At 54.1% G+C, this 26,845-nt stretch overlaps 3 protein-coding genes across 3 annotated transcripts; all 3 read left to right on the top strand.

Annotated features, from left to right (window-relative positions):
* Positions 1 to 2,385: 2,385 nt before the first annotated feature.
* Positions 2,386 to 7,595, top strand: KXD1 (KxDL motif containing 1). Its single transcript, XM_074939252.1, has 5 exons — positions 2,386 to 2,470; positions 3,271 to 3,383; positions 4,269 to 4,421; positions 5,627 to 5,673; positions 6,231 to 7,595. The coding sequence occupies exons 2-5, from the start codon at positions 3,289 to 3,291 to the stop codon at positions 6,464 to 6,466; spliced, it is 531 nt and encodes a 176-aa protein (XP_074795353.1). The 5' UTR covers positions 2,386 to 2,470; positions 3,271 to 3,288; the 3' UTR covers positions 6,467 to 7,595.
* A 3,076-nt stretch (positions 7,596 to 10,671) lies between these two features.
* Positions 10,672 to 15,245, top strand: UBA52 (ubiquitin A-52 residue ribosomal protein fusion product 1). The gene is made up of 5 exons (XM_074939181.1): positions 10,672 to 10,828; positions 11,260 to 11,381; positions 12,695 to 12,781; positions 14,011 to 14,113; positions 15,022 to 15,245. The coding sequence occupies exons 2-5, from the start codon at positions 11,279 to 11,281 to the stop codon at positions 15,113 to 15,115; spliced, it is 387 nt and encodes a 128-aa protein (XP_074795282.1). The 5' UTR covers positions 10,672 to 10,828; positions 11,260 to 11,278; the 3' UTR covers positions 15,116 to 15,245.
* Positions 15,246 to 17,360: 2,115 nt separating this feature from the next.
* Positions 17,361 to 25,356, top strand: REX1BD (required for excision 1-B domain containing). Its single transcript, XM_074939229.1, is given in 6 exon segments — positions 17,361 to 17,414; positions 17,416 to 17,484; positions 21,148 to 21,230; positions 22,665 to 22,869; positions 23,645 to 23,733; positions 24,517 to 25,356. Coding segments are annotated over 6 exon segments (573 nt in total). The 3' UTR covers positions 24,590 to 25,356.
* The last annotated feature ends 1,489 nt before the right edge of the window (positions 25,357 to 26,845 follow it).

Raw genomic sequence — 26,845 nt, 5'->3', positions numbered from 1 at the left:
CTAGATTACTCTGCTTTCATACTCATTTAACAAACAGAAGATCAACAGAGAAATTTGAGATTTAAACAAAATAAGGTTTCAGAGTAACAGCCGTGTTAGTCTGTATTCGCAAAAAGAAAAGGAGTACTTGTGGCACCTTAGAGACTAACCAATTTATTTGAGCATAAGCTTTCGTGAGCTACACGAAAGCTTATGCTCAAATAAATTGGTCAGTCTCTAAGGTGCCACAAGTACTCCTTTTCTTTAAACAAAATAAGGTCACTGTCCCCGTTACGATGAGCAGATTAATTCTTCTCCATTATTCATATCACTTTCCTGCACACACAAAGGAGCAATATGCAGTGCAAGGTTACTGATTTACCTCTAGGTTACATTTCAACCAGGAACTTGCTGTATTTTAATTTTTCTGTAAGAAAGGAAACATGATTTTTTCCGAGGGCAAAAGATCACCCATTTGTGACGTATGTCCAAGGTCACCAGATCACCACCTTGTGACTGTTTTTCCAAGTCACTTGACCACTGGTTCATATATATATATATATACACACACACCACTGGTTCATACGGATATTTTTATATAAAAGGGACCTTACTGGACATGGGCAGGCCTTCATCCTCACCTTCTCTTCTTTATTTTCTGTCTGAGTCATGCAAGCTTTTAAAATGACACCATCCACATCAAAATCTGAGGAGAAATGTTGAACATATTCAGAAATCCATTCACATGGCCTTGCAAAACTACCTAGAGATGCATAACTTTTTAAAACTGAAGTTGTTTTTAAGATTGCCAGGCCAGTAGTGAAAGAGGATGAAATTTCCTTTCCTTCTTATGGTCTGTGATGTTGCACGCACGCACACACACACACTTTTGGTGTGAGTGAGATGGACGGAATTTCTATTAATGAAAGACCCTTGATTTAGATTATTAAGGGGAAAGAGTGCTAAATGAGGCCCTGATTTTAGAAAATCTGGAAGATAAGTGGAAAAGGAAGCAGCAGTTCAGCTGGTCTGACTATCTGTGCTGGCAATGTCTGCCTTGTCTGATTTATCGGTAACTTTGAGGCTTACTGCAAACTGAGAAAAAAGTGAAGCAATAATTTTCCTGAAAAAGCCCTGCAAGCTCTCGTATTTTTTCTGCCAAATGACTCACCGAGACTTGGGGAACTTTTCTCTTGGTGATTTGTGCTGACAAAGAAGCTTGAAGTTGGACCAGCCTGTGCACTGACTGGACCTTATATGAAGTAGGAAAAAGTTGCTTTGATTTTATTCCAGTCCACTGGGCTCAACCTGTACGCTGCTCAGCCAATCTGTCTTTGATTTAGTTTCCTAGCAATGTACAAGAATGTACTGCTCCCAGAGAACCTCATAAATATTTCTCTGCCAGTGTAGTTACCCCAGAGCCCTTCTGGTCACATTAATCTTCTACAGCCTCATCCCTGAGGAAATTTATCTCTAGCGATGGGGGGGCACTTATGTTATCCATATAGCTGAGGGGTCACATGAATTTGAACTTGAACTGTTACCCACTGGGCCAGGGTCCCTACAAGGTCAAGGCCAGTTTCCATGCTCTGCCAGAGTCCCCACAGTGCCCATGACCCCTGCCCAGCTGGCTTCTCCACATCAAAGCCCACAACTGTATTACTTTTGTTGGAGCCTCCCCCTAGAGAGACCCAGAGGGCAGCTGTGGGAGCCCCCCCCCAAACAGACACTGAGGGGGGGAGCTGAGGGGGCTCCCCCTTGGGACACTGAGGGGGAGCAGGGTTGTGGGGGGCTCCCCCATAGAACACTGAGGGGGAGGAGGAGGGGGAGCTGTAGGGGGTTCCCCTTGGGACACTGGGAGGGAGGGGTGTTGTGGGGGGGCTCCCCCATAGAGCACTGAGGGGGAGCTGTAGGGGGGCTCCCCCACAGAGCACTGAGGGGGAGGGGGAGCTGTAGGGGGTATCCCTTGGGACACTGGGGGGGAGCGGGGTTGTGGGGGGCTCCTGCATAGAGCACTGAGGGGGGGAGGGGAGCTGAGGGGGAGGGATGTTGTGTGGGGGCTCCCCCACAGAGCACTGAGGGGGAGGGGGAGCTGCAGGGGGTTTCCCTTGGGACACTGGGGGGGAGCGGGGTTGTGGGGGGCTCCCCCACAGAGCACTGAGGGGGAGGGGGAGCCGTAGGGGTTTTCCCTCGGGACACTGTGGGGGGGGAGTGGTGGCGGACTCCCCCCAGGGGGGCAGGGGCGGGGATTCCTGGCGCGACCTCACGCACATGTACGTCCTGACGCGCCGGTCACGTCGTACGCGTGACCTCCATCCCGGAAGTGAGGCTCCAGCCCGAGGACCCCACGAGCCGCCGCCGGCCCGCACTTGCCCCGGCCCCGCCGCCGCCGCCGCCGCCGCCGCCCCCCACGGAGCCCCCTGGCCGGGGCGCCGCGTCCGTTATGTGAAGGCGGCGGCCCCAGGCTGGGCGGGGGGAGCGGCCCGTCCAGGTGCGCGGCCTCCGGCTGGGGAGTCGGGGGGGCCCCGCGCCAATGGGGGGCCCCCCCCCGACTCCCATGGGGTGGGGCTTGGGGGGGTCTCCATCCAGTGGGGGCGGTGATTCCATACGAGGCGGGGTCATGAGCTGTCCCTATCCAGCAGGGGAGGGGCCGGGGGGTCCCCCATCCAGTGGGGGGCCCTATAGGGAGAGGGGTTATGGAGGGGCCCGGGGTTCCCTAGGGGCGGGGTCCTGCAGGGAGAAGCGTTACAGGGTGTCGCCATCCCGTGGGGGTCTGCGTTCAGTGGGGACAGCTGAGGCCCCTGGGGAAAGGGCTTGAGGGGTGTCGGAGTTGGGGTGGTCCCCATACAAGGGGCTGGAAGGGTCTCCAGCCAGGCATGAGCCCCTTTAGCCGTCCACATCTCTAAAGGATCCAGATTTCCTTCTTGGGGTCGGCGGGGCCGTACTTTATCCCATGAGCTGTCTAGGTGTGCGGCTTTGGCTGGGCATCTCTGTAGCGGGACTAGATCTTGCCCTCTGGGAGAGGGCGAAGGGCTGCAGAGGCTGCGGTTACAGCGAGCGGCTTTGGTCTCATTGCGGCAGTTCTGGTTCTGTGTAAGGTAGCAGCGAAGGCGTGGCTGGTCCAGGAGGGATTCTGCTTTCTTCCTTCCTCAAGGATCTGACTGTTGTGAAAAACAGTTTGAGGGCGTCTGATGCTGTTAATTGTTGCTAGGGCTGGTGAAGGAAGCTGCTTTGTGTTTTTATGAGCAGCCCTATGAACTTCCTCTCTGTATCTCTATTCCCTTCCTGCAGGCTGCAGTGTACAGTAAAATGGAGCCCACAGCCTCTGGTGTGTTTTGCAGCAGGGTGCTAAGTATGGTGAACTCTGAAGACGTGAACGCCATCATTTTGGCTCAGAAGAATATGTGAGTCAAGTGGAATCTTATCAGCCAAAATACCCTGCTGTTCTGTTCAATAAATGTACAAATATCCTTCTAATTGCTAGTAATTCAGAGAAACTGGATGACTCGGTGGGGTTAGCATTTGATACAAAACCCCTGGTCACGATTTCAAATCTGTCCTAGGTTGCCAGTGACTGACTGACAGCTGTTCTGTTCAGTGCCTGTCAAAATGAGTTGCAAGGTCTTAGTTCAATTCCTAGTGGGCATGTGTCTGGGCTGCAGAAGAGAGGGTTACATTTGCCACTTGTAGGCTGTCCTAGCTGAGAGGTCAAAGACTGAAAGAGCTGATCTTTCCAGGGCATGGGTGAGCTGCTTTTTGCTAATGCAAACTTCCTTGATTGCTGGTACTTTGTCAATTCTGGGAATAAACAGAGGCCTTTAGTTTGCAGGGCAGTCAAGTCAGCACCATCCTCAGTGCTGAATTCATTTCCTTTTTTAAACAAATTTTAAATATTAAGAAAAGTCCATCCATCACGTCTTAGCTGATCTTCACGTCTGTTCTCCCTTTTTGCTGCTGCTTTAAACTCCTCAATTCACTTATTTTGAATTCTTCCCTCAACCCCCAAATTATCTGACAACTTTCCTGTCAGTAGAAATAGTCAATTAGACTCTGATTGATTTCACTAGGGTTTTGCCCAGGGTGGAATTTTGCATGCAGAGTTCTCTGGGCAGGACTGGGGCTTTAATCACTTCAAAAGCTTTTCAAGGAGGGGAAAAGAAAGATATAATTTTCTTTCTGACTTTTGTGGGGTTTGTGCATGTTTTGAGATAATTGTGAAAAGTCTTATCTGGTGTGCTTTATTTTTGGAAACTCATGGACAAATTCCCCATGTCTCTTTCTCGCTCTAGGCTCGATAGATTTGAGAAAACCAATGAGATGTTGCTCAACTTTAATAATCTATCCAATGTACGCATGCAGCAGATGAATGAGAGGTTCCTGCATCACACTAGGACGCTGGTGGAAATGAAGAAAGATCTAGATAGTATCTTCCGAAGAATCAGGTGAGCTCTGGATTCAGGGTCTGGGATGCGGCATCTTTCTATAGTGCCTCCTGTTGGATGATAGAGGAAGGGCCCTGAGTAGATTCAGAGGGTGTCCTGCCCTGCTTTCCCTGTCCCAGGCAAGGTCACTGAGTGACAGTGACCTCTGTACAGCACCCCAGGAGGGTCAGAAAACGACAGAATAGTGACTAACAAACTCAGAAGGGGAGTGAATAAAAGGCATAGCTTGCTTTTACTCTGCAAAACAAACCAACATGGGAAGGAGGAGGGATGTGGTGTTTGCCATAGTACATTGGGTGTCAGGCTTCTGGCTTCCAGTCCTAGCTCTGCCACTGACCGTGTGACTCTGATCAAGTTACTTCACCTCTCCATGCCTCTGCAAAATGGGGAAAATGCAGACCCACCTCACAGAGGGCTTGTGAGGCTTAATGCTTGTAAAGGGATATGCTATTCTTGGGTGAAATGTGGTAGAGAAGGATTACATATTATTTAAAAACTTCTGATTTCAATTCTGGGGACAGCCTTGTCTTTGCTAAGGTGGAGGTAAAGTCATGAGACTGTCAAGAGTCTGCAAAGCAGTAGAGTATTTGTTAATTTACAGTGAATTACTTTATTCAAAAGCTCTGGGGCAAGGGGGGGTGTTTTGGCCCCTTTACTTCTCAGTGCATGGAGAGCAACAACAGGTGCCCCTGCCCTGTGATGGGGAGGTGCAGCAAGCAGACAGTCCATGAAGAGACCGGGAGGCTGCTGGAGCAATCAGGGGCCCTGGCGCTGCTGCTCCTTGGTTGGGGCACGTGACACTTCTCAACGCTGCAGTGCCCCATTTCCAGGGTGGGAAGGGACCTCAGGCTGCCTGCTTGCTACGGGGTTTAATAAAGTGCTTGAAGGGAAATGTCCCCTGGGGGAACATCTGGCGAGAGGAGATGTGGTCAGGACGTGACACGTCACGCCTCACATCTACCCTTTGTTCAGCAGGGTCTGGAGCTCAGGAGGGCCTGGGATTTCTGTTCCTGCAACAGCATGAATGTGCAGTGCAAGGGCATTTTATCTTAATCTGCTTAAACGGTTCCTGCAACAAAGCTTGTTCTGCTGAATGCTTGGCAGCTCTTTTGTTGGAGGGGAGAGGGGCAGTGAGTTGGTAGATATATTTATGTACTTTGTTAAAACTCAGCTCTCTTTTTCTTCTCCCTCCTGCCCCCTTACAGGACCCTAAAAGGGAAGCTGGCCAAACAGTACCCAGAAGCTTTCAGCAGTGAGTGTCTCCTTGTTATTCAATCTGATTTACAGCCTTTATATTGGCTTCCTTCCACTCTGATAAATCAGTACTTCTTGGTAATACAGCACCGGTTACTCTAGAGTCCCAGTGCATCCGAAGCTAAAGAGAAATGTGTGTTTGGGGCAGGCAGCTTGCAGTGGGGAGTCTCTAGTGAGATTTTTTTTTAAACACCTCTGTGTTACCCAGTGAAAGGTGGCTGGGTGTAGGGTACAAAGCTGCAACTGGCTGCCAAGTTGAGTGCACATCACAGCAAAAGAGCTGGCCGGTTTTTTGTTACTACAATAATGAGCAGCCAAAGATTTTTGAAATAGAAATTGTAAGTTCGAACACCCTCAAGTCCTTCCTCAGTCCATTTTGGTGATGTTTGAGGATTCCTTCTGCAGTCATCTGTTTCCTCTTGCTGATACCTGTACCATGTCGTCTTTACTCTGGGTAGCTGGAGTAGCATATGTGGCAAAGATACCTGGAGTCCTGTCATCTTTATGCAGATAGAATAAACTGCTGAGGTAACAATTGTGTCTCTCTCCTTTCAGATATTCATGAATCTCCAATTCTAGAAGATGATGATGATTTTGACCCTATTGCAAAAAGCACGGCGACCACAATTGCTACCTCTGAGCAGAGTACGGGGTCTTGTGACACAAGCCCTGACATTATTTCTCCAACCATGAGTCAGGATTTTGAGGATTTATCACAAGGCCGGTATGATTCTCCAGCTGTTAATGGACAGAGCCTAACAGATGATGAAATGGCCAATGACCTGGACTAACACATACTAAAAACTAAGGCATCAGCTGAATCAGCTGCATGGACTGTGGAGCGCAACCAGAGAACTTCCTGTCCTGTATTTATATTTCTGTGTTTCCTTGGCCATTTACTTTTTTTGTGGGGAGAGGGAAAGTGAAGGCTGAGTGGAGAGGGGCCCATCACATGGTATTCAAAACTGCCATCATAATGCAAACATCGAGTCTGGGTATGGCAAACATGCAAAATGTATGGATTGAAATGTCTCTTCTCTGTTCTTGTTTGTGTGTGCAGGGGAGAGCAGTAAACCCAAAGGTTAGCTTTGAACATTAGTTTCTGGACAAATAGAGATCTTCTCAGAAGAGTACTCTAACTGCTTTTCTTTATACTTTTCTTAAATAATTTACTTGGTTTTACGCAGAAATCTTGAGGCTCTGTAATTTACAGTGCATGCAAACCCAAACTATAGCCTCCTTACCGGCGTGGTACAAATCTCTCTCAGCTGTGGCTCGCAGGAGCTTGTACTTGCAAAGCAACAGTAGCTTGCTTTTTGTGATCTTCTCTGCCTTCTGAGAGGCCTGCCTGCACTACAGGGCCATGTAGCTAATTAATATATACTAATGATTTCTCTAGCACCTACAGAACGTCTTTTCCCACACGGTAGCGAAAACCTGAAGTCCTCTTTTCTTAAGTGCGCAGCTGTTCTGTGCCACAGCTCGGATTTTCAGGAGGGAATCTTTCATAACCGCACTTCCATTGCTTAATGGAGACATTTGCCTGGAACAGTTTGACAACTGCTATGGCTGTACCTTGCTCTCTATAGTGTTCATCATATGTTAAATTATCAGGTAGTTTCTTTGGGTAAAACCTTTCATTTTTCAAACAGTGATAAAGACTCTGTACCGAAATGTCTGCTTTTTGTCTGTTTTCACCTTTGACTTTGCCAATGTCTGTGTTAATGTATTACTGAGAGCCAGGATGGAAATAACTAAACCTGTTGTCAACCTAAGAGGGAGGGGAAAGTTGCCCTCTAATCCTCAGTGGTTGTGATCAGCATATCTCCAGAAATATTATAGTGAAAAGAAAATATTTTTGTATTACATGTTTACAAATGCTAGGAGAAAATAACCAATAGAGAATTCATTAATAAAACATCCATCCAAAACACTTCATGTTCCTTCTTTATTAGGTGGAATTTGTGCATGTACGCTGTAACTTCCGGTCATCGGAGGTGAAGTTTGGTTTCTCTGATAGCTGTAGTGGCTATCACATAAGGGACATAGGAGTGGTCCTGATTATAGAGATGTGATCACTGCACCATGATTAAGAGTGTGAATTAAATGAAAATAGAAACGGAATTGGTGAGCTTTTCTGCACAAAGCAAAGGCCAGACTCTGAGAGCAACTGAGGGAAGCAGGTCAGTGCTTTATGAATCTGCCTTTACTCCCAATTCAGAATATTTTAATAGCAGAGGTCAGTAGCACCACTAAATTAGCTGTAGCATAGCGGTATAAATTGTTTAGGCAAATGAGGATCCTGCACCAGGATCACAACCTCAGCCCTGGATTTTATACCCAAATACAGAAAAGTGGCCATGTTGGTGGAAACTGTCACTTCACCAAAGGAATTGGGGTAGCACTTTAAACTAAAGCTTTTTATTTTTAATGTTGGTGCAACATACATTTATAAAGCATTAATTCCTATAAAGCTGGGACCTGCACACAGCATGTGAACAATGTATACTGAGAAAGTTACTTCCAGAAGTTAGCAGAACTGATTAAAGGCTTTCCCTTAAATGAGAAAGGAAAGTTGTTTAATGTTGGGAGAAAGAAGCCGTGCAGACCTGCTGCCACTCCTTCGGGAATGAGCAACAATGATAAATGGAGGTGGGATAAAACCCTAACATGCTGTGAACTCTGCCCTGGACAAATGCTTGGTATGTTGGGTGGGGAGATGTAATGTCTCATGCACAGCTGGTGTTAACCCCCAAACACAGAGCAGAGCCCTGTAGATATTTTATCTACCTCTGAGAGCGAGCATCTTACATTTTTTGGCAGCATCTCTACAGTACACAATGCTGATAAAGCATTTTGAACTGTCTGTGTGAGTGTGTGTAGCATGTGGGTATGGGTATGTGTATGTGCACGGGTGAATGCACAGGGCACACATGTATGCTCATAGAACTTGAAGGGACCTCAAGAGGTTTTCTAGTCCAGCCCCCTGCACTCGTGGCAGGACTAAGTATTACCTCCTAGACCATCCGTGACAAATGTTTTGTCCATCCTGCTCTTAAAAATCTCCAATGATGGAGATTCCACCACCTCTCTGGGCAATTTATTCCAGTGCTTAACCACCCTGACACGAAGTTTTTCCTAATGTCTAGCCTAAACCTCCCTAGCTGCAATTTAAGCCCATTGCAGAGGTTAACAAAAACAATTTTTCTTCCTCCTCCTTGTAACAACCTTTCATATACTTGAAAACTGTTATGTCCTCTCTCAGCCTTCTCTTTTCCAGACTAAACAAACCAAATTTTTTCAATCTTCCCTCATAGGTCATGTTTTCTAGACCTTTAATCATTTTTGTTGCTCTTCTCTGGACGCTCTCCAATTTGTCCACATCCTTCCTGAAATGTGGCACCCAGAATTGGACTCAATACTCCAGTTGAGGCCTAATCAGCATGGAGTAGAGTGAAAGAATTACTTCTTGTGTCTTGCTTACAATACTCCTACTAATACATCCCAGAATGATGTTCGCTTTTTTTGCAACAGCGTTACACTGTTGGCTTATATTTAGCTTGTGGTCCAGTATGACCCCCCAGATCCCTTTCTGCAGTACTCCTTCCTATGCAGTCGTTTCTCATTTTGCGTGTGTACAGTTGCTTATTCCTTCCTAAGTGGAATATTTTGCATTTGTCCTTATTGAATTTCATCCTATTTACTTCAGACCATTTCTCCAGTTTTTCAGGATTATAATTCAAATTGATCTGATCGTCCAAAGCCCTTGCAATCCCTCCCATCTTGGTATTGTTCACAAAAGTGTACTCTGTATGCCATTATCTAAATCATTGACCCGGACTTTAAGTCGCGCAACGCTTATAAACTGCCTGTGCCCGTAAGTGATCTGCACGCTGACTGTTTACACTGTCTGGGGGAAACCCACCTCAGCGACCCTTGCCTTCCACTGCAGCGTGGGGCACAGGTCACTTGTTGGAGGATTCTCTGCACCTTGAAGTCTTTAAACCATGATTTGAGGACTTCAATAGCTCAGACATAGGTGAGAGGTTTATTGCAGGAGTGGGTGGGTGAGATTCGGTGGCCTGTGTTGTGCAGGAGGTCAGACTAGATGATCATAATGGTCCCTTCTGATCTTAATATCTATGAGTCGATGATATTGAAGAGAACCAGACCCAGAACTGATCCCTGCGGGACTCCACTTGTTATGCCCTTCCAGCATGACTGTGATCCACTGATAACTACTGCCTGGGAACGTTTTCCAACCAGTTTTGCACCCACCTTACAGTAGCTCCATCTAGGTTGCATTTCCCTATTTTGTTTATGAGAAGGTCATGTGAGACAGTACCAAAAGCTTCGCTAAAGTCAAGATATACCACATCTACCGCTTCCCCGCCCTGTGTGTGCGCCCCTCCACAAGGCTTGTTACCCTGTCAAAAAAAGCTATCAGGTTGGTTTGACATGATTTGTTTTTGACGAATCCATGCTGACTGTTACTGATCACCTTTATCGTCTAGATGTTTGCAAATTGATTCCTTAAGTATTTGCTTCGTTATCTTTCTGGGTACAGAAGTTAAGCAGACTGGTCTGAAATTCCCTGGGTTGTCCTTATTTCCCTTTTTAGAGATGGGCACTAGATTTGCCCCTTTCCAGTCTTCTGGAATCTCTCCTGTCTTCCATGACTTATCAAAGATAATCGCTAATGGCTCAGATATCCCCTCAGTCAGCTCCTGGAGTATTCTGGGATTCATTCCGTCAGGCCTTGTGCGTGGGTGGGTGCACGGGCGAACGCCCAGGGTGTGCACGTGTCCACGTAGGCGTGAGCGGCGCTTGCACACCTAGGTGTGCCTGACCCCTACAAACAAACTCCCCCTGCCGGGGGGCAGGACCCCGGACCCCGCCCACAGCCCCATGCGGGGACCAGCCGCCGCGGCCGCGCTGACTCCGCCCCCCGAGGGCCTCTCCGGACGGGGGCGGAGTTGAACGCCGGGGGCGGGGCCTTGGTTGTGACGCGCGGCACGAGGTGGGCGGGACCGCCATTATAATACTGCGTGCGCGGCGCGTCTGACGCAACGCCCGCGTGCGCTGGGCTGTTTCCGGTTCCGCTGGGCCCTCTCTCTCTCTCTCTCTCTCTCTCTCTCTGGCGAGGCGGCTGGGTGAGCGCCGGGTGGGGCCGGGGGCGGTGGGGGGAGGGGAGCTGGGGGTCCGGGATGGCAGTGGGGGGAGCGCCGGGCAAGGCGGGGCCGGGCCGGGGGCGGCGGTGAGGGAGGGGAGGGGAGGGGAACGCCGGGCCGGACCGGGCCGGCCTGGGGGTGGTGGGGGGCCCGCGGGTGGGGGTAGGGGAGCTGGGGGGAACGCCGGGCGGGGGGAGGAGGGGAGCTGGGGGGAACGCCGGGCGGGACCGGGCCGGGCTGGGGGCGCTGGGGGAGGGCCGTGGGGCCGGCCGGATTGAGAGCCGGGGGCCCAGACTCTGCCTGGCTGGGAGGGGCTCCGGGCTGCCCCCCGCTGGCTGACCGCTCAGTGGGGGCGGGGCCGTTGCCTGGCTCGCCACGCGGGGCCGGCGCTGACCGGGTGTTGGCTCGTGCAGGGGACACGCGCGCGCCACGATGCAGATCTTCGTGAAAACCCTGACGGGCAAAACCATCACCTTGGAGGTGGAGCCCAGCGACACCATCGAGAATGTCAAGGCCAAGATCCAGGACAAGGAGGGTAAGGGTCTGGAGGGGGCTGGGGCTCGAAGGCCGAGGCCACCGTTGTTAAAGCCGGGGCAGTCACTTCCCCGCCCCCTACGCTGCCCTTGGGGGTGGGGGTCCTAAGCTCGCCTTGGCAGCTTTATCCTCCAATGGGATCTGGGGACCCCCTGCGTCTCTAGTATGGGGGCTGGCCCCTGCTCAGAGACTGGTGGGGCTGGGTCTCTTCTGTCTTGATCCAGTCCTCTTTCTCCACCTCTGCTCCCCTGCATGCCCCAGGTCACAGATGAGGGGACAGCAGACCACATTTCAGTGAGTGGCATTGTGAAAATGTTATAGTGAGTGTTGGAAATTGTAGGTTCTGCGACAAAATTGTGGCCTGTGATATTTTCACAGCTTTATGAAGAATGGTCCCTGAACTACCTTCTGTTTGAGCTCTTGGGCGCTGCACTCCTGAGAAATGGATGGCTGGTGTATCTGATGAATGATGTTTATCTACCCCAGAAATGCAGCTGCTAAGGCATGGTAGCAGTTAAACACCTGCACAGCATTGCTGCACATAGGGCCGTGCAACTAAGTGCACATGTGGTTCAGAGAGTAGTTGTAGCCATGTGGGTCCCAGGACATTAGAGAGGCAAGATGGGTGAGGCAACTTCTGTTGGTCCAGTAAAAGATACTGCATCATCCATCTTGTCTCTCTGTTTCAGTGGTTCTCAAACTTTTGTACTGGTGACCCCTTTCACGTAGCAAGCCTCTGAGTGCGACCCCCCCCTTATAAATTAAAAACACTTTTTAGTATATTTAACACTATTGTAAATGCTGCATGCAAAGCGGGGTTTGGGGTGCAGGCTGACAGCTCGTGACCCCCGGGGATAATAATCTTGCGATCCCCTGGGGGGGGGGGGTCCCGATCCCCAGTTCGAGAACCCCTGCTCTATTTGTTTCAGATGCAAATTAAAAAAAAAAAATCATTTTAGTTTGACCCACAACATGTTTTGAAACTTCTGGTGTAAAAAAAAATGTTGTTTTGTGTCAACTAAAACGTTTTGTTTAAATTTTGAGGACATTCCAAAACTGAAATGTTTCACCTCTTCATTTAGGAAGTGGTATTTCAGCACTTCTGAATTTTTTTCAACCAAAGCAATTTGCCAAAATGACCCAAATTTGTTAATTATTTTGATGGACCCGAATCTGCATTTGTGTTACAGCAGATCACTCCCATCAGGTCTGCTGCCTCCCCGTGGTATAGTGCCCCATGGGTTGTGGTTTGCTCTTCAAATCTCAATGTGATGTCAAAGGCAATTCAGTATTCCACATGTGGATGTCTTGTAGGTATCCCTCCTGACCAACAGCGTCTGATCTTTGCTGGGAAGCAGCTGGAGGATGGGCGTACCCTCTCAGACTACAACATCCAGAAAGGTATCGTTTGACAGCATATTACCACTGTATAAGACCTGGGTTCAAAAATGGTTGCTAAACAGTAGCTTAAAGCACTACTAGAGGAAACTCGGCTCTTTCTGCCTGCAGAAGCTATCCCTCGATGTCTTTTACAAGCCCTGGGGAATATTGAATTGAATTCACATCTCAGAAGAAGATTTCAGGGTCATGATGGATAATTTATAGAATATGAGCTTGTGGCACAATGAGGAAGCTAAGAGCAAATGTATTCCTTGACTGTGTAAGTAGGGGAATAATGACTAGAAGTAGTGAGGAGTGGTGTGATCACTATCAAGTGTTAGTAAGATGGTTATTGGGGTACTATGTCCAGCTCGTGTGAACACAGACTGGAAACGCTTCAGAAAAGAGCTACAAGAACAAAGCACTGTCTTGGAAAACCTGCCTTAAAATAAGACTAAACAACCTCAGTCTATTTAACTTACAAAGGTTAGATTATTTCAGGGTGGTAGAAGTACCCACGTGGGGACAAATTTTGATAGCAGTTGGCTCTAGACAAAGGCATAACAAGATCCAATGAGGTTAGACAAATTCAGACTAGAAATGAGGTGCACATTTTTTTAGTGGAGTGTAATTAACCATTGGAGCAAATCATCTCGTGATGTGGATTCTACACCGTGTGCACATCTTTAAACCAAGATTTGGAAGGCTCTTTACAATGTGTTTCATCTCAACTGGAAGTTGTGGTCTTGATGCAGGAACTACCTGGTGAAACTGTCTGGCCTGTGATATGTAGGAGGTCCCTCTAGATCACAGTTGGGCCCTTCTGGCTTTAAAATCTAAGCATTGGCGGTTTCTTGTAAGATGTTGCTGTGTTCTGTGTCTCTAGCATATGGACTCTTAGAAATGGCTTTTAAATAACTGGGTTTGTGGGGTTTAGGCTGGGACACCCATATGGTGTCTTAAGAACAATGAGAGGCCCAGGTGTCTAAAGAACTAGAGTGCTTGTCCCATTTGCCTTTCGGAAACTGTCACAGCTCTCCCCACCCTCCCCTGGCAGTCTGGCTCTGCAGTGGGAATTGAGTTAATTTGGGGTTGAGACTGAAACCACCAGAACTGAAGTAGTCACTACTTTCTGTGGCAGTAGCACTTGGGACCTGGAGTCCCATTATGCTCCTCCCTCTGCAAACAGGGAGTTCCTGCCTCAGTGCTAGCTCTGAAATGCTGCTAACTCGGTGTGTTCCTCCTTTCAGAATCCACTCTGCACTTGGTGCTGCGTTTGCGTGGAGGCATCATTGAGCCTTCTCTTCGCCAGCTCGCACAGAAGTACAACTGCGACAAAATGATCTGCCGCAAGTACGTGTCGCCTTATGCAATAGACTCAGCGTTTTAGCCTCTGGAGGGGAGTGTAGCCGCTGCCCTCTCTGAGGGTGAACAGCTTTGAGCAGCATCCTTATGTATTTGTGCTCTGATGTGTCATTAGGTGATCAGTGTGCTAGGAGGCAGTTGGTAATGGAATCTGTCATAGAATAAAGAAAAGGAGGACTTGGAGACTAACCAATTTATTTGAGCATAAGCTTTCATGAGCTACAGCTCACTTCATCGGATGCAGCTCACGAAAGCTTCTGCTCAAATAAATTGGTTAGTCTCTAGGGTGCCACAAGTCCTCCTTTTCTTTTTGCGGATACAGACTAACACGGCTGCTACTCTGAAACCTGTCATAGAATAGATCGCTCAGTCTTGGCCTAAAGAGCGTGAGGAGGAGCTGGGCGGAGTAGCGAACTGCTTTGGGGAACTGCAGCAGCATCCTGGCAGCTTTAACACCTTTTTACCGCCAGCTAATGCTGTACCGATCTCTCAACCTCCTAGAGAGGCTGCTGTTCTGGGTAGGTCATCTTCAGAGTCACTGGGGTTGGGAAGGGCCTGTGATGGGTCACCTTTCCCATTCTGCATGGGACAGAGGAGATGCCAGTATTTCCATCAAGGATTGGTGGGTGTTGCATTCTCTGCTGAACTGGCAGCTGTTCATAAAAATCCCTTTGCATCATAAATGCGGGAGGCCAGAATAAATTGACATTGGTCCTTCCTATATAGCTTCCCTCATTCTCTTCAGCTGCATATTCTTCCCCTGTGCTTGCTGCCTCAAGTAAATATGCTCGTAGTGTTCACAGGGGGGTTGACTGGGATCTTGCCATGCGAGGCAGAGCCTCCTGGGAGTTCCCAACCCCCAGAAGAGTTGACAGCTGTTCTTCTGCCCATTTCAGGTGCTACGCCCGCCTGCACCCTCGTGCTGTTAACTGCCGTAAGAAGAAGTGTGGCCACACCAACAATCTGCGTCCCAAGAAGAAGGTCAAGTAGAGGGAGATACCTGTCTTCGGCCCGTGTGGCTACGTGCTGTTGAATTCAAGCTGGGTAGTCAGTCTGCTGCAATGTAGCTTGGTCCTGGGTGAGGCAGGGGTGTGTTGAATAAAGCTACTTCCAGTGCTCAGCCCCGTGTTTGTCATTTACCCTCTGCCCTCACCTGCACAGATGCTTTCACATTCTTTAATGCTGTTCAGAACAATGCAGAGAAGATCATGTGTATATCCTGTAAAATGTGTTCTCTGCATGTCTGTTACTAATGTGTTTCAACATGAAATGCAGGGCTTGATTCAGACACGTCTATGCCATCCTTAAACTTGCCTGATCTATTCTTGGCTTCCTGTGGTAACAGAGAGATACTGTTCCTCAGAACATACATGGCAGATGGATTAAGGCATTCACAGTGCAGTGCAAACGTTCCTGTACAGTAGGAACAGAATTCAATAGTTAAGTCCATGCTAACACATGGACTATCCTTTGCTAAAAGCACCTCTCAGATTCAAAACCATATTTTCTTGGTTTAAAGGGAATAGCCACTGTGTGAGGAGCAGGTTGAAAATTTCTGTGGCTAGTTTACACCATCCTAATGTAGCAATCAGGGTTGTGCCAAAAACCTGTTCTGGTGGCTGGGGGAGGGTGAACCAGACAGCACATGGGAGATCTCAGACCTGTGCGGTTGGAATAAAAGCCCAGCAGCAGTGAGGCTGCAGCTATAATGCTATAGGGCAGTGCTGGGAAGTCAGCTTGTTCCTCAGCTCCACCTAGAAAAGACCATGTTAGTTGGGAAGAGGGGAAATGCCTTTCCTCCTACTAAAGTAACTCCCCTGACAGAAAAGGGGGCAGGAGAGAGTTAGCCTCTTCTCTTGTGATCTGTCAAACTAACTGAGTGACTGCCCCTTGCAGTGGATCGATCGATCCTGCTGCCACACTGAAAAGGCAAACTACATGGCAGAGTGACTGAGATCAGTGCGTGGTGACATCCTTGCAGGCTAGTGAGCTGAAAGCCTGGACAATCTATTTTGGGAATTGTTTGCTCCAGTCCAGCACAAGCTCCTGCTCAGATGTACCAGTTCCTGTCTGATAGCTGGAGTTTTAGGGTCAAGCTCAAGTCAATTGGCTGCACTTGTAAGGAATGGGGGGTTACTAGCCTGTGTTGCTCTAATGTGAGGATTTTACTTAGACACAAAGATGAAGGGCACTTTCTGGAATGAAATGTGGGTGGAAGGTTCAATGTTTAGCTCTGCCAATACACCTCACTCCTGGTCTGTGATCTTGTAGAAGAGAAGAAACCGCATGAGAGCCCCCTACTTCATGGTCACCTAAGTCAGGATTTTAACCCAGCCGGTGGGAGCTGAAAGGGCTAGTGCGCAGTCAGCTCTCGGGGAAACAGCATTCCGGTTCCTAGCTCAGAAAACGGGGTCATGGAGCTGAGTGCTGCAGTGTTGGAGACATCTTGTTCTAAGTGAGGAAATACTGTATTACCTCTGCTCTGGGACCTTTCTACTGGCCTCCACCGTCAGCTTTCATGAGCTTTAGCTAGGGTGACCAGATGTCCCGATTTTTAGTTTTGTCCCGCATCCCGACTGGTCTGGGTGACATTTGTCCCGATATTGCGGCTTTGGCTGCTCCGGCTGGTTTTTTGTTGTTGTTTTGTCCGTTTCATCTGGTCACCCTGGCTTTAGCCTAACAAAGCCTGCATGGGGGCTGCACGGCAGGAGGCTGCCCCCTGGCTCAGGTGTCTGGGGATGCCCGTGTGGTCTCAGGAACAAGATGGGGTTGGGAAATGGTTCTGCCATGGGTGTGTCTCCCTGGGCCGAGTCCCCCCTGTAACATGGGGATGATACTGACCCCCTCGCCCCCAGGCCTCTCCTGAGCTAAATAACGGCAACTGTAAGTCCTGTGGCAGGGGGCTGGCCTTGTTCTGGTCCCCCCACACCGAGCCCACCAGGGTCCTGCTCTGTGCATGTCTCCGCGCTACGCCCGTACGAATAAGGATCGAGCTCAGGGGTTCGCAACCTCCCCCCACCCCCCATAAAAACTCTACAGCCCGCCTGTGTGTCAGCGACCGCAGAGGCGAGGCCGGGCTGGCGGGGGGGCAGCAAGCCGTGCAATTGCCCCAGTGAACGGTTCAGCCCCCGGGGCGGGGCCCTGCCCGGGGGACCCCCCGAAACCTGCTCGCGGCGCCCCGGATGATAGGGACGGGGCGGGACCAGCGGCTCAGGGCCGCGGCCCCCGGCGGGTCATGAGGCTGCCGGGCCTGCAGGCGGCCGCCACCTCCCCGCTGCCTCCTGCCCGTCTCGGCGGCTGCGGCGCCGGCCCCCGCGTGCGGAGCTGGGGGCGCCCGGCCGGGGGAGCCTCCTGCAATGGTGAGCGCGGCTTTCCCGGCGGCAGTGCCCGCACAGCGCGGGCCAGAGCCGCTTTCCCCGGGGGGGCCCGTGCCGAGCCTGGCCCGAGCCAGAGCCGCATTTCCGGGGGGGGCCCGTGCCGAGCCTGGCCGGGCCAGAGCCGCTTTTCCCCGGGGGGCCGGGCCTGGCCCGGGCCGAGCTGCCTCGGCTCTAGCTGCGGCCACGCTTCCCGGTCCCGCATGGGGCAGAGGCTGCCAATCCCCCCGGAGCAGGGCCCGCATGGAGCCCGGGCGGGCTGGTTTCTGCCCCTGAGCGGGGCTGGGCTCGCAGCCTGCACCCGGCCACAGGATCCCGGGCTCGCCTTGGCCTAGCGCGCTCCCGGGGCTGGGGCTGCCCTGGAGCCAGCCGGGAGCTCCCATCCCACGCCCTGGTTTGTGGGTCTGGGGCGCAGAGTTCTGCCCCCAGCAGGGAGGGCGCAGGGAGGTCCTGGGGGGCTGCATACCCTCAGGATGGCGAGGCGCTCAGACACCAGGTGGTGGGGGACAGACACCGGAGATAGGAGGGTGCTGGGACTAGAGACGGGGAAGCCCAGCTGTGAAAAGCAGCCGGGGGAGGAGAGTGGAAGTGACTGAGGTGAACCAAGCCAGGCGCTATCGGGTAAAGAAACCCGTCTACACCAGCTCCTCTCAGGCTGGGCCCCTTCCCACTCCCCCGGCCTGAGAACCCTTGGTCTGTACTGAGGCCTTTCTCTCCCTTCTCCAGTTCATAAATTCAGCTGAGGGCCCCCCGCCCTCCCAGCTGTGCCCCCAGCAGAAGGCTCAGGAGTGCCAGCCTAGTTAAGGGGATGTCCGAATAGAAATGGAAGGAGAATGGAAGTGGGGGGGCATTGGAGGAAATCCCCAACCCCCCTCTGTCTAATAGTAAAGTAGCTAGTATTGACCCTTTACTTCTGGTGATTCGTCAACAAATATATGCAGCCATATGCTCAGTGTTACATCATTTGCAACCAAAGAGCAAGTGGTGGCCGGGGACTCAAACTCACAATTTATAGTGTTTACTGACCATCTCCAGAAAGGTCAGTAGCAAACAGTTCATGGAGCACATTTTGATAGGAAATTTTTTCAGTCCAAAAATTTAGACCAATTCTAATCACTAAATCACCGTAAGCATTTATAAGGTCACACTGTCCTTTGCGATAAGGTTCCTTCACACCACTCTGGCAATGTAAAGGAGCCTTAAAATTTTTACACCTGTCTCTGCTCTCCTGAGGGACAGCGCCTGCCCCACACTTACCTCGTCAGAAACATCCCAAAGCCCTGGGGATGGCCGAGTGTGCCACAGTAGTCAGTGAGAATGGAGAGGGACAGAGTGTCTCTCTCTCACACACGCATGACTCCCCAGCCCCCTTGCCCTGGTGGTGATTTACATCTCTACTGGCTACTCTGAGCACCCAAAACAACCTGCCTACACTGCTGGGAAGGGGTATGTGACCTTTGCTTCCCTGTCAGAAGTCATTTTTCTGTGGGGAAGCAAAGAAATCTGCGGGGGCCATGAATTCTGCACACACGCATTAACGCAGAATTCCTGCAGGAGTAATCTCCGTGTGAGTAGAGAATATGAATAACTAGCACTAGAATAGTGACTATTAGAAAACAAAGCCTCATGCTACAGGGCGCAAGCCAACCTATGACCACTGGGGTCAGGAGGGATCAGGTCATCCCGTCTTTGCCTGCTGCCCCTTCCTCTGATGATGCAGGGGCTGGCCCTGGTGGTGAGAGGAATCTGACCTAGATAGGCCGCTGCACTGCTCCAGCCTGGTGATCCCAAGAGGATGCCACAGCCAGTGCCTGCTGCCACCCACTCAGGTGTGTGCCCTCTAATGCCCTGTAAAGCTTGGGCAATGGCACACTGGGTGTGGTCTGAGCTCCTTGTGGGCAGTAGCAGTGCATGGAGGATCGTTAGGCCGGAATTTACTGTCCCCTTTAATTGGGTGGGATACCGCAAGCTAGAAACTCCAGCGTATTGCTAAGACAGCACTCCATCCTGCTCACTCTCTGCCTCCCCCCAGCCCTCGCCCCATTTGGAAGCAGAGGCGTTAGGGAGCGGAAGGCGCTTTGCTAAGCGCTGGCTCGGAAAGTGCTGAAATTGTGCTTTGGAGACTTGTCAAGCACACAACCCGCTTGGAAGGTTGTGAGGTTGCGGCGCTGGCTGCAGATGGCCGGGGGGCGGGGGCTCCCGGGGTGCTGGGTGAGATGGTATGAAACCTCCATCGCCCGGCGAGGGGCAACCCTGCCCTGGGTGCAGGCAGGTGGCTGGGTGGTGCTCATGGGAGTCCTGGTGACGCTGGAGCAGAGCCTGGCTTGGTGCTGGGGGCCAAGGAGTCGCTCAAAGGCGATGGGGCTTGGAACCGGAGAGGCCGGCCGGGGGCTTTGCCAACAGGAAAGAGCCTCTGGAGCTGCCAAGTTAGAAAACGCAGCTGTTGTGTGGGGGGCTGGAGGCCTTGCCGTGCACTAGACCCCAGCACGGTGAGAGCTCTGGGGAGGATCCATGCACGCACGCAGGCCCTGCTGCTGCTCCGCAGCTCGGAACAGGCCCACGGAAAGAGGCTTCTGGGAGCCCGTGGAACCTTCTTCTGGGGAGCGAGAGAAACCGGATCCCGCAGCTGCGGCAGTGAGGACTCTGGCCCCAGAATAGCCGACTCCGAGGCCGTCTACTCCTTACTGGGCTGTGGGGCCCTGGGCTCACCACCTTGGCCTCCCTCTGAGGAGCAGCTGCAGCCCCTGCACCTCCCAGCCCTCTGCCTCGGGCTTGGCATCTGAGAACCCAGAATGGTGGGCCGGAGTGGTGAGGAAGTGGGAGTGGATGCAGGGGGGTGGCCATGGCCCCATGTTGGTCACTGGTTCAAATCCAGCCCCAGGTTAGAGGGGACAGGATGGTACTCGGTACTGGGGGAGCCCTGGGGTGCTTTCATCTCCATGGCCCTGGCTCCAGCCCATCCTTCGGTGGGGAGACGCGGTGGGTCTCATGATGGGGACCTGCTGGCTCAGGGGGGTCAGGGAATGGGATATTGAGACATTCCTCACTACAGCCCTGGTTCCAGCTTATCCCTGTTTTGGGGCGACTGGATGGTCACAGGGTTAGGAACCCCTAACTCCACATAGTGAAGAGCCTGTCACCAGCTCCAATCCGGGCTCATTCGGGGGGACTGGCTGGCTTGAGGGTTGTGAAATAGGACATGGGGCCTTTCCCATCCGGCTCCAGGGCAGGGGACTGGCCGGCTCAGGCAGGGAAAGGGGACACGGGGCCTTCCCTTTATGCGGCGTTGCTCTGATCTGTCCCAGGGCAGGAGACTGACTGACTCAGGGGTCCAGGAATGGGGCACGGGGCCTTCTCCCTCTAGGGCACTGGTTCCCATGTGGCCCCAGGTCGGCCATGGCAGGCAGCTGTGACATTGTGGCGGGGGTTAGTGCCGCAGTCCCTGGGTGGGGAGCCTCGCAGGGGGGAGGAGGAGGTGCCCCATCACCATGCAGCGCCCTCCTGTGCCTGGTCTAGGGGTGGAGGGGCTGGTTGCGGGGGATGCACTGGGGCCTGTCTCGCTGGTTCAGAGCCATCCGTGAGCCCGTTGCCCCAGGGCCGGTGGACGCCCTGAGTCTCATGCTATCCCTTTGTCTCTCCCGCTGGCAGACGGACGACGCCGTGAAGCTGCTGCTGCACCGCTTTTACACCCTGCAGGGGGAGCGGGTGGAAGCCTACCGGCTCTTTGAGGAGTAAGTGACCCCCAGGCCGGAGAACCCCTGGTGGCTGTGGGCTCCGGCTCCCACACGTGCCGGATCCCATCCTGTCCTCTGCCCCGGTTGCTCTTAGGGGCATCCGCACCCTGGCGTAGAAGGGCAGGCTCAGCCCCGCTGGAGACACTGATGTGCCAGGGCTGGGCAGGGCTCCGGGTCTCAGCCCATGCGGACTGTGTATTTGGGCGCGGACTGTGCCCTGGCAGACAACGCAGCCCCAAGCCAGCTCGGGGTGGGAGGTAGCACCCTGCTGTGACTTCTCCTTCCAGCCCCCAGACCAAGGGAGGCTAACTCCTGCCAAACGGGGACTTTCAAGCAGATTCTTCTTGCCGCTGGCCTGCTCTGGCCGCTCCCATTATTCGCAGGCGGGGCCGGGGGGGGGGGGGGGGGGTGTTACTCCACCTGGTGGCCCTATCCTGGCACCTCTGCCTGTGGGGTGCCCCAGACTGAGTTTCTGATGCTTCCCGCTGCCCTCTGCAGCCTTCTTCCCCCTCCACCTGTGGTCCAGGGGCACTGAAGCAGGAGGGGAAAATGGGGCCGTCTCCCTGCCCCACTGACCTTAAACTCCACAGCTCCGGCTGAGGCGCGTGCTGGCCCTGAGGCCATTCCGCCCTTGTTGTGGTGCTTAGTGCCCAGTCTCTAAAGTTCCGGCCTCCCTTCCTGGCTGGCAAAGGCTCCCAGGAAGCAGCAGCCACTGCTTGCTGCTCAACACCTGGGCCTGGCCCCTGCGGGCTGGGGCTGAACGCCGGCTGGCCAGGGGGACCCGCGCACCAGACGCCTGTAGCCCATTTCAGCGACATCCGGGAGATGATTTACTCCTCCGGATCCAGGCCCTGGAGTTTAACAAACAAACCAGCCCCAAGCCCGGCCAGCGGAGGTTAAGCTGTCGGGCCTGGTAATAATCCTCGGTAATGAGCCCTTCCTGAGCACTGGCAGCCAGCGGAGGTACGAGCTGCTAATTCAATAATATAGTGGAAAGGCTGAACAGGAAGATACCTGAACCGCTGACTGCAGGGGTCATGCAGAGGGTAGGGAGGGGGCCGTGCGCCTCTCTGCAGCACCAAGCTGAGAGCAAAGGCTTTGGGGTTACAAATCCCTGCCCGCAATTTGCTGTGCCTGGAAGTTATTACTGTACAGCCCCCAGACAGGCCTCCATCATGCCAGGTGCTGCCCAGAGAAAGACTCCCTGCCCCAGAGAGCATCATTATCCCGTTTAAGGACTGAGGCCGACACAGAGTCAGTGACAGAGCTGGGATTTGAATCCAGGTCTCCTGAGGCCCAGTTCGGTGCCTTCGCCACCCAGCCCGTGCTTCCTGAGCTTGTCGGGAGCAACCCCTGCAGGGGTCTAGTAAAAGGGGCACTCTGGGGAGGCTCATTCATGTCAGATGACCGGTTGCTTTGTCCGGCTTGCAGGGGCCACCGGGCGTATCTGAGCAGCGGGCCACACTACGACTTCCTCCGCTACCGGCAGCTGGTCCATGAGATCACGCTGGCCTTCAGTGGCATCTCCCGGGAGATCCTGGAGATCAAGGAGCAGCTCCAGGCGGAGCACGGGCGGCCGGAGCTTGCCCAGCACCTGGCCAGGGTCCAGCAGAAGGAGAAGGAGAAGCTAGAGCTGGTGAGAGGCCCCTGTCTCCTCCCCTTTGCACTGGGGCGTCCAAGGTGCCGACAGCCGCACTGCAGGCTGAGGGCCTCGATCTACTCACAGAGCAGTGCCAGAGTAGGCTCCCCACCCCTACCCTGTAGGGCCCCTCCTCCCCCATGAGCCGTCCAGTCTTCAGAGCCCCATCAGGCAAGGGGGCCTGCTGGTGCCAGCTGTGGAAGGGTGTGTTGTACTGTGGACACTGCTTCCTAGGAGCTGGGCTGAGCCCTAGCAAACTTGTCTCATAGAGCCACCCCTCAGCTGCGAAAGGGCAGGAACTTGCACTCATGGCTGCGCTGGGCTAGTATTGTGCGTGAGGCCCCAGCCGAGATGAGAGCCCGGTTGTGCGGGGCACTGCACAGCCCCAGACCCTGCCCCAGAGCGGTGCCAGGCTGAATGGACGAAGCGGGGGGAGCAGTCATCTCCCCAAGGCTACGCGGTAGGTCAGTGGCATTGCTGCTAATAGCCCTGAGGCCCAGCCTCTACTCCCGTCTCTCTCCTGTGCTGGAGGGGCCTTTGGTACAAGGAATCGAGGTGCGGGGGCCGGGGTGAGGTGGGGTCACTCTGAGCCTGACCCGCCCTGGAGCCATGTGGCTGTGGTGGTGTTAATTTGTGCGGCGGCCCGGGGCGGGTTTGGGCCCTGAGGTGCCAGGTACTCTGGCGTACGTTGCCCAACCCGGGCGCCGCTCTGCGGGTGGGGTTGGTGTCTCCTCCCTGGGAAGCTCGACTCCACCTGCCCTCCTCCTTGCAGACGGCTCAGCTGCAGCTCGCCAGGCAGCACGCCCAGGACCAACCCGGCGTGCCGGCCCACCAGCAGGAGGTGCAGGAGCTCAAATACAAGTAGGTGCCCTGGGGAGCTGGGCGCAGCACCACCCCGTTGCCGCCCACGGCACTCTGAATGCCTCACGCCTTTGAGCCCCATGGTGGGGGGGGCATTGCCCCCCCAGCATAGGGGCTAGGGGGAGCCCCCCCATGAAGCCAGGCGGGAACGGCTCCAGCTGAGCCTGTGGCATGACAGGGGGTGAGGGCTGGGGGCTCCCCCTGTACACACTCACTGGGCACCCAGCTCCTGGATTCGAGGGGCAGGGTCTAGAACTGCTCTGGCCAAGGTAGGACGGGGGCTAGCTCAGCACCCAGCAGCCTTTGGGGAAGGAGCAGGGGGGAGGCGCGCCGGCTGTTTATTTGTGCAGTGTTTTGCCTGTCAGACCCTCCAGCTGGGGGGCGACGTATGTGACTGGCCGGGGGGAGTGGGAGCTCCGGTATGGGATCCGCCAAGGGGGCGGTGGAGCAGGCTGGACTTGGCATGTGCTGCTCCAGGCCCTGGCAGCTCCTTTATCATCCCTTCTTCAAGGCTGGGGCGGAGGAAGGGCGCAGGGGGGATGAAAGCGCCTTCCCCAACCCCTTGGCCCCCTCTCCTTAACCAGGCCTGAAGGAGACCCAGATGGTGCCTTCAAAAGCTCTCTTGTTTGTCGGCCCTCCGGATTGTTTAGCACTGCCGCATGGCTTTGGTGCTGATCAGCCTCTCCCCGGCCGAGTGTTTCATAAACAGCGCCGGGAACGCGAGGCAGCCCAGATAATACACTCCATATGGCCTTTATTTATAGTTTCCATCCGCTCTCCTAGGCTAATTAAAACCATTGAGGCAATCAGCGAAATTCTCCAGGACCTCAAGTACGATTCGGAAGAAGCTGAGTGATGGGTCTCCCCGTGGGAATGGCTGGAGGAGGTGGGAAGCGCTGGAGGGGGTCAGCTGGGCGGAGCGCTGGGCCGCACTGCAGGGCTCTCGCTCACGTCGGGGTCTCGCTCCCCATGGCGGGATCCTCTCCCCGGCAAACCCCAGCCTTGGCGCCCCTGCGAGAGACTTGTCCAGGGCCCTCTGCCAGGCGGGCAGCAGCCTTTGCAACAGAGGAGCAGCTCAACTCTGGGCTGTTCCAGCACAGGGGCAGGTTTGCAAAAGGGCTCTGCAGCCAGCAGGTCCCACTGGGAACGACGGGGAACCCTCCTCCTGCCTGAGAGCAATGGAGAACCCCCCACTGAGAGCATCAGCAGCTTTGGGGGCTGAGCCCCTTTGACAAGCTTTCCCAGTTCGGTGCCGGGTGGGTGGGTGCCCTCGAGCCCGCCGGGCAGGATCAGCGTGCAGCCTAGATATGTCGCTGTCTGTCCGGCAGGGCTGAACGCCCCCTCCCTCCAGGTCCCTTCCTCCTGCAGAGCCTGGAGCCCTTTGAGTACAGACAGAGCCAAACCTGTGGATTTGGAGAGGGATTTTCCAAGTGCCAAGGTGGCTGTGGGGGGGTGCCGTGCTCCTCAATCCCCTGGGTGCTTGGGAAAGCCCTCCCCCCCCCCCCATGCAGCAAAGTGTTTTAGCCACGTGCTGTGACCTCTTTCAAGTCTGTTTGTTTTAAGAATTAAGCAAAGAGCTCTCTGGCCTTACGGCTGGGCTGGTTTGTGGCTCAATAAAAGGCAGGTGGGAGCTCAGAGTCCTGTCGCTGTCTCCTTTGCTCAGTGACATGCCACCGATGCTGCTGCCAGCCCAGGCTGGTGGCACCAGGGGCTGCCCATCACCGTGCCCTGGAGGGCCAGGCTAAATGGTGAGAGCATTCCCCTTTCGTTCCCAAGCCCCTGGGGCACTCTGACCACTGGCTGCTCTGGGAACTTGGAGCTCCCCTTTCGCCCCAGGGCTCTGACCCCCGAGGCAGGGTAGAGCCACGCCCCGCCTGTGGGTCCGCGGTGACGGCCTGTATCCAGCAGCCGTGAGGGAGGTGCCTGTCTCATCCCACCATGGCGGCACGATTGTCTCCCGCTGGGCCTTCCCACGAGCACTGCACTGGGCACCTCACAGCCCTGCCCATCGCTGCTGCCTGGCCCCTGCAGCGTGCCCGGGGACGGGCAAGGGGCACCTGCAAAGCGGCAGCGAGTTCCACCAGCCCCACGCCCCAGATGCTGGGCCAGAGCCAAGGACAAGGTGGGCCGGGGCTGTGCCAGTTCCTCCACAAACTCTGTCCTGACCTGCAGCCCCCCACCCATTCCAGCCCTGGGCTCCCCCTGCTCTTCCGAGGCCCCTTGTCACAGGGGAGATGGGGTGAGGGGGGGGGGTCACAGCCTGGTCATGTGACCGGTGAGTCATGCAATCCAGCCAGGCCCTGGGGAAGATGTGCCCTTTGGGTGGAGCAGAGGAAGGTGCCTCCTGGAGCCCTGAGACCCTCGGGGGGGGGGGGGGGCAGCCCAAGGAGGGCGTGACCTGGGCTCCAGGCGGGCAGCCTGCGCCCAGCGGGGAGGCCTTGGAGGGGGCTGTGGTGGGGAAGGCTTCTCGCTTTCTTTGTGGCCAGCCTGGAGGGGCAGGGCTCAGGGAGCAGCCCCAGGAGGAGGGCGGTGGTGTCTCAGCCAGGAGGCTGGGGTTGGGTCTGCAGAAACCCTGGCAGCCATGTGTAAAGCCTTGGTCAGTTGGACCCCAGACGGGGCAGCTTGGTTTAAATACTCGTTACTGGGAGAGCCAGGAGGGATGTGAGGCTGGGGTGTGTGAAGGGCCGCCCCACGCCAGGAGAGGGGGTGCAGCGGAGCTGGTGGCCCCACTACACCTCAGGCCTGACCTCCAGCCTCCCTGCCCCGGGCTCTGCTGCTGCCCCTCGTGCGCGCGCGCACACACCCCCCCGGCACGCAGCTTCGCCAGGACACCGAGCCTAGCACCCCTTTGTTCGGGCCTGTGCCAGGGCTGGGCGTTCACTGCAGCCGCTTGTCATACCTCACCCAGAGAGGAGCTGGCTCAGCTCGCCAGCCTGATCACCCATGGCCGGCAGGACACGTGTAGCTGACCGGGCCGTGCCGCCCATGGCTGCGCATCGCACTCCGGCCTGGGCTGCGCACACTGCACTGGGGGCAGACCTGGGGTGGAGGCAGATTGGGTCTGAGTGGTTTACTGGGGTTTAACGCAAACCAGTTCCCGATCGACTTCTGC

The sequence above is a fragment of the Natator depressus genome, chromosome 25, assembly GCF_965152275.1.
Source record: "Natator depressus isolate rNatDep1 chromosome 25, rNatDep2.hap1, whole genome shotgun sequence".
NCBI classification, from domain to species: Eukaryota; Metazoa; Chordata; order Testudines; family Cheloniidae; genus Natator; species Natator depressus.
The sequence above is the reverse complement of the archived record's forward strand: the minus strand, read 5'-3'. Positions and strand labels throughout refer to the sequence as shown.

Coding starts and splice junctions, on each gene's coding strand:
- KXD1 (XM_074939252.1), top strand. CDS start 3,289: ATGGAGCCCACAGCCTCTGGTGTGTTTTGCAGCAGGGTGCTAAGTATG. Junction 3,384..4,268: donor ATTTTGGCTCAGAAGAATAT/GTGAGTCAAGTG, acceptor TTCTCGCTCTAG/GCTCGATAGATTTGAGAAAA. Junction 4,422..5,626: donor AGTATCTTCCGAAGAATCAG/GTGAGCTCTGGA, acceptor GCCCCCTTACAG/GACCCTAAAAGGGAAGCTGG.
- UBA52 (XM_074939181.1), top strand. CDS start 11,279: ATGCAGATCTTCGTGAAAACCCTGACGGGCAAAACCATCACCTTGGAG. Junction 11,382..12,694: donor CAAGATCCAGGACAAGGAGG/GTAAGGGTCTGG, acceptor GATGTCTTGTAG/GTATCCCTCCTGACCAACAG. Junction 14,114..15,021: donor GACAAAATGATCTGCCGCAA/GTACGTGTCGCC, acceptor TGCCCATTTCAG/GTGCTACGCCCGCCTGCACC.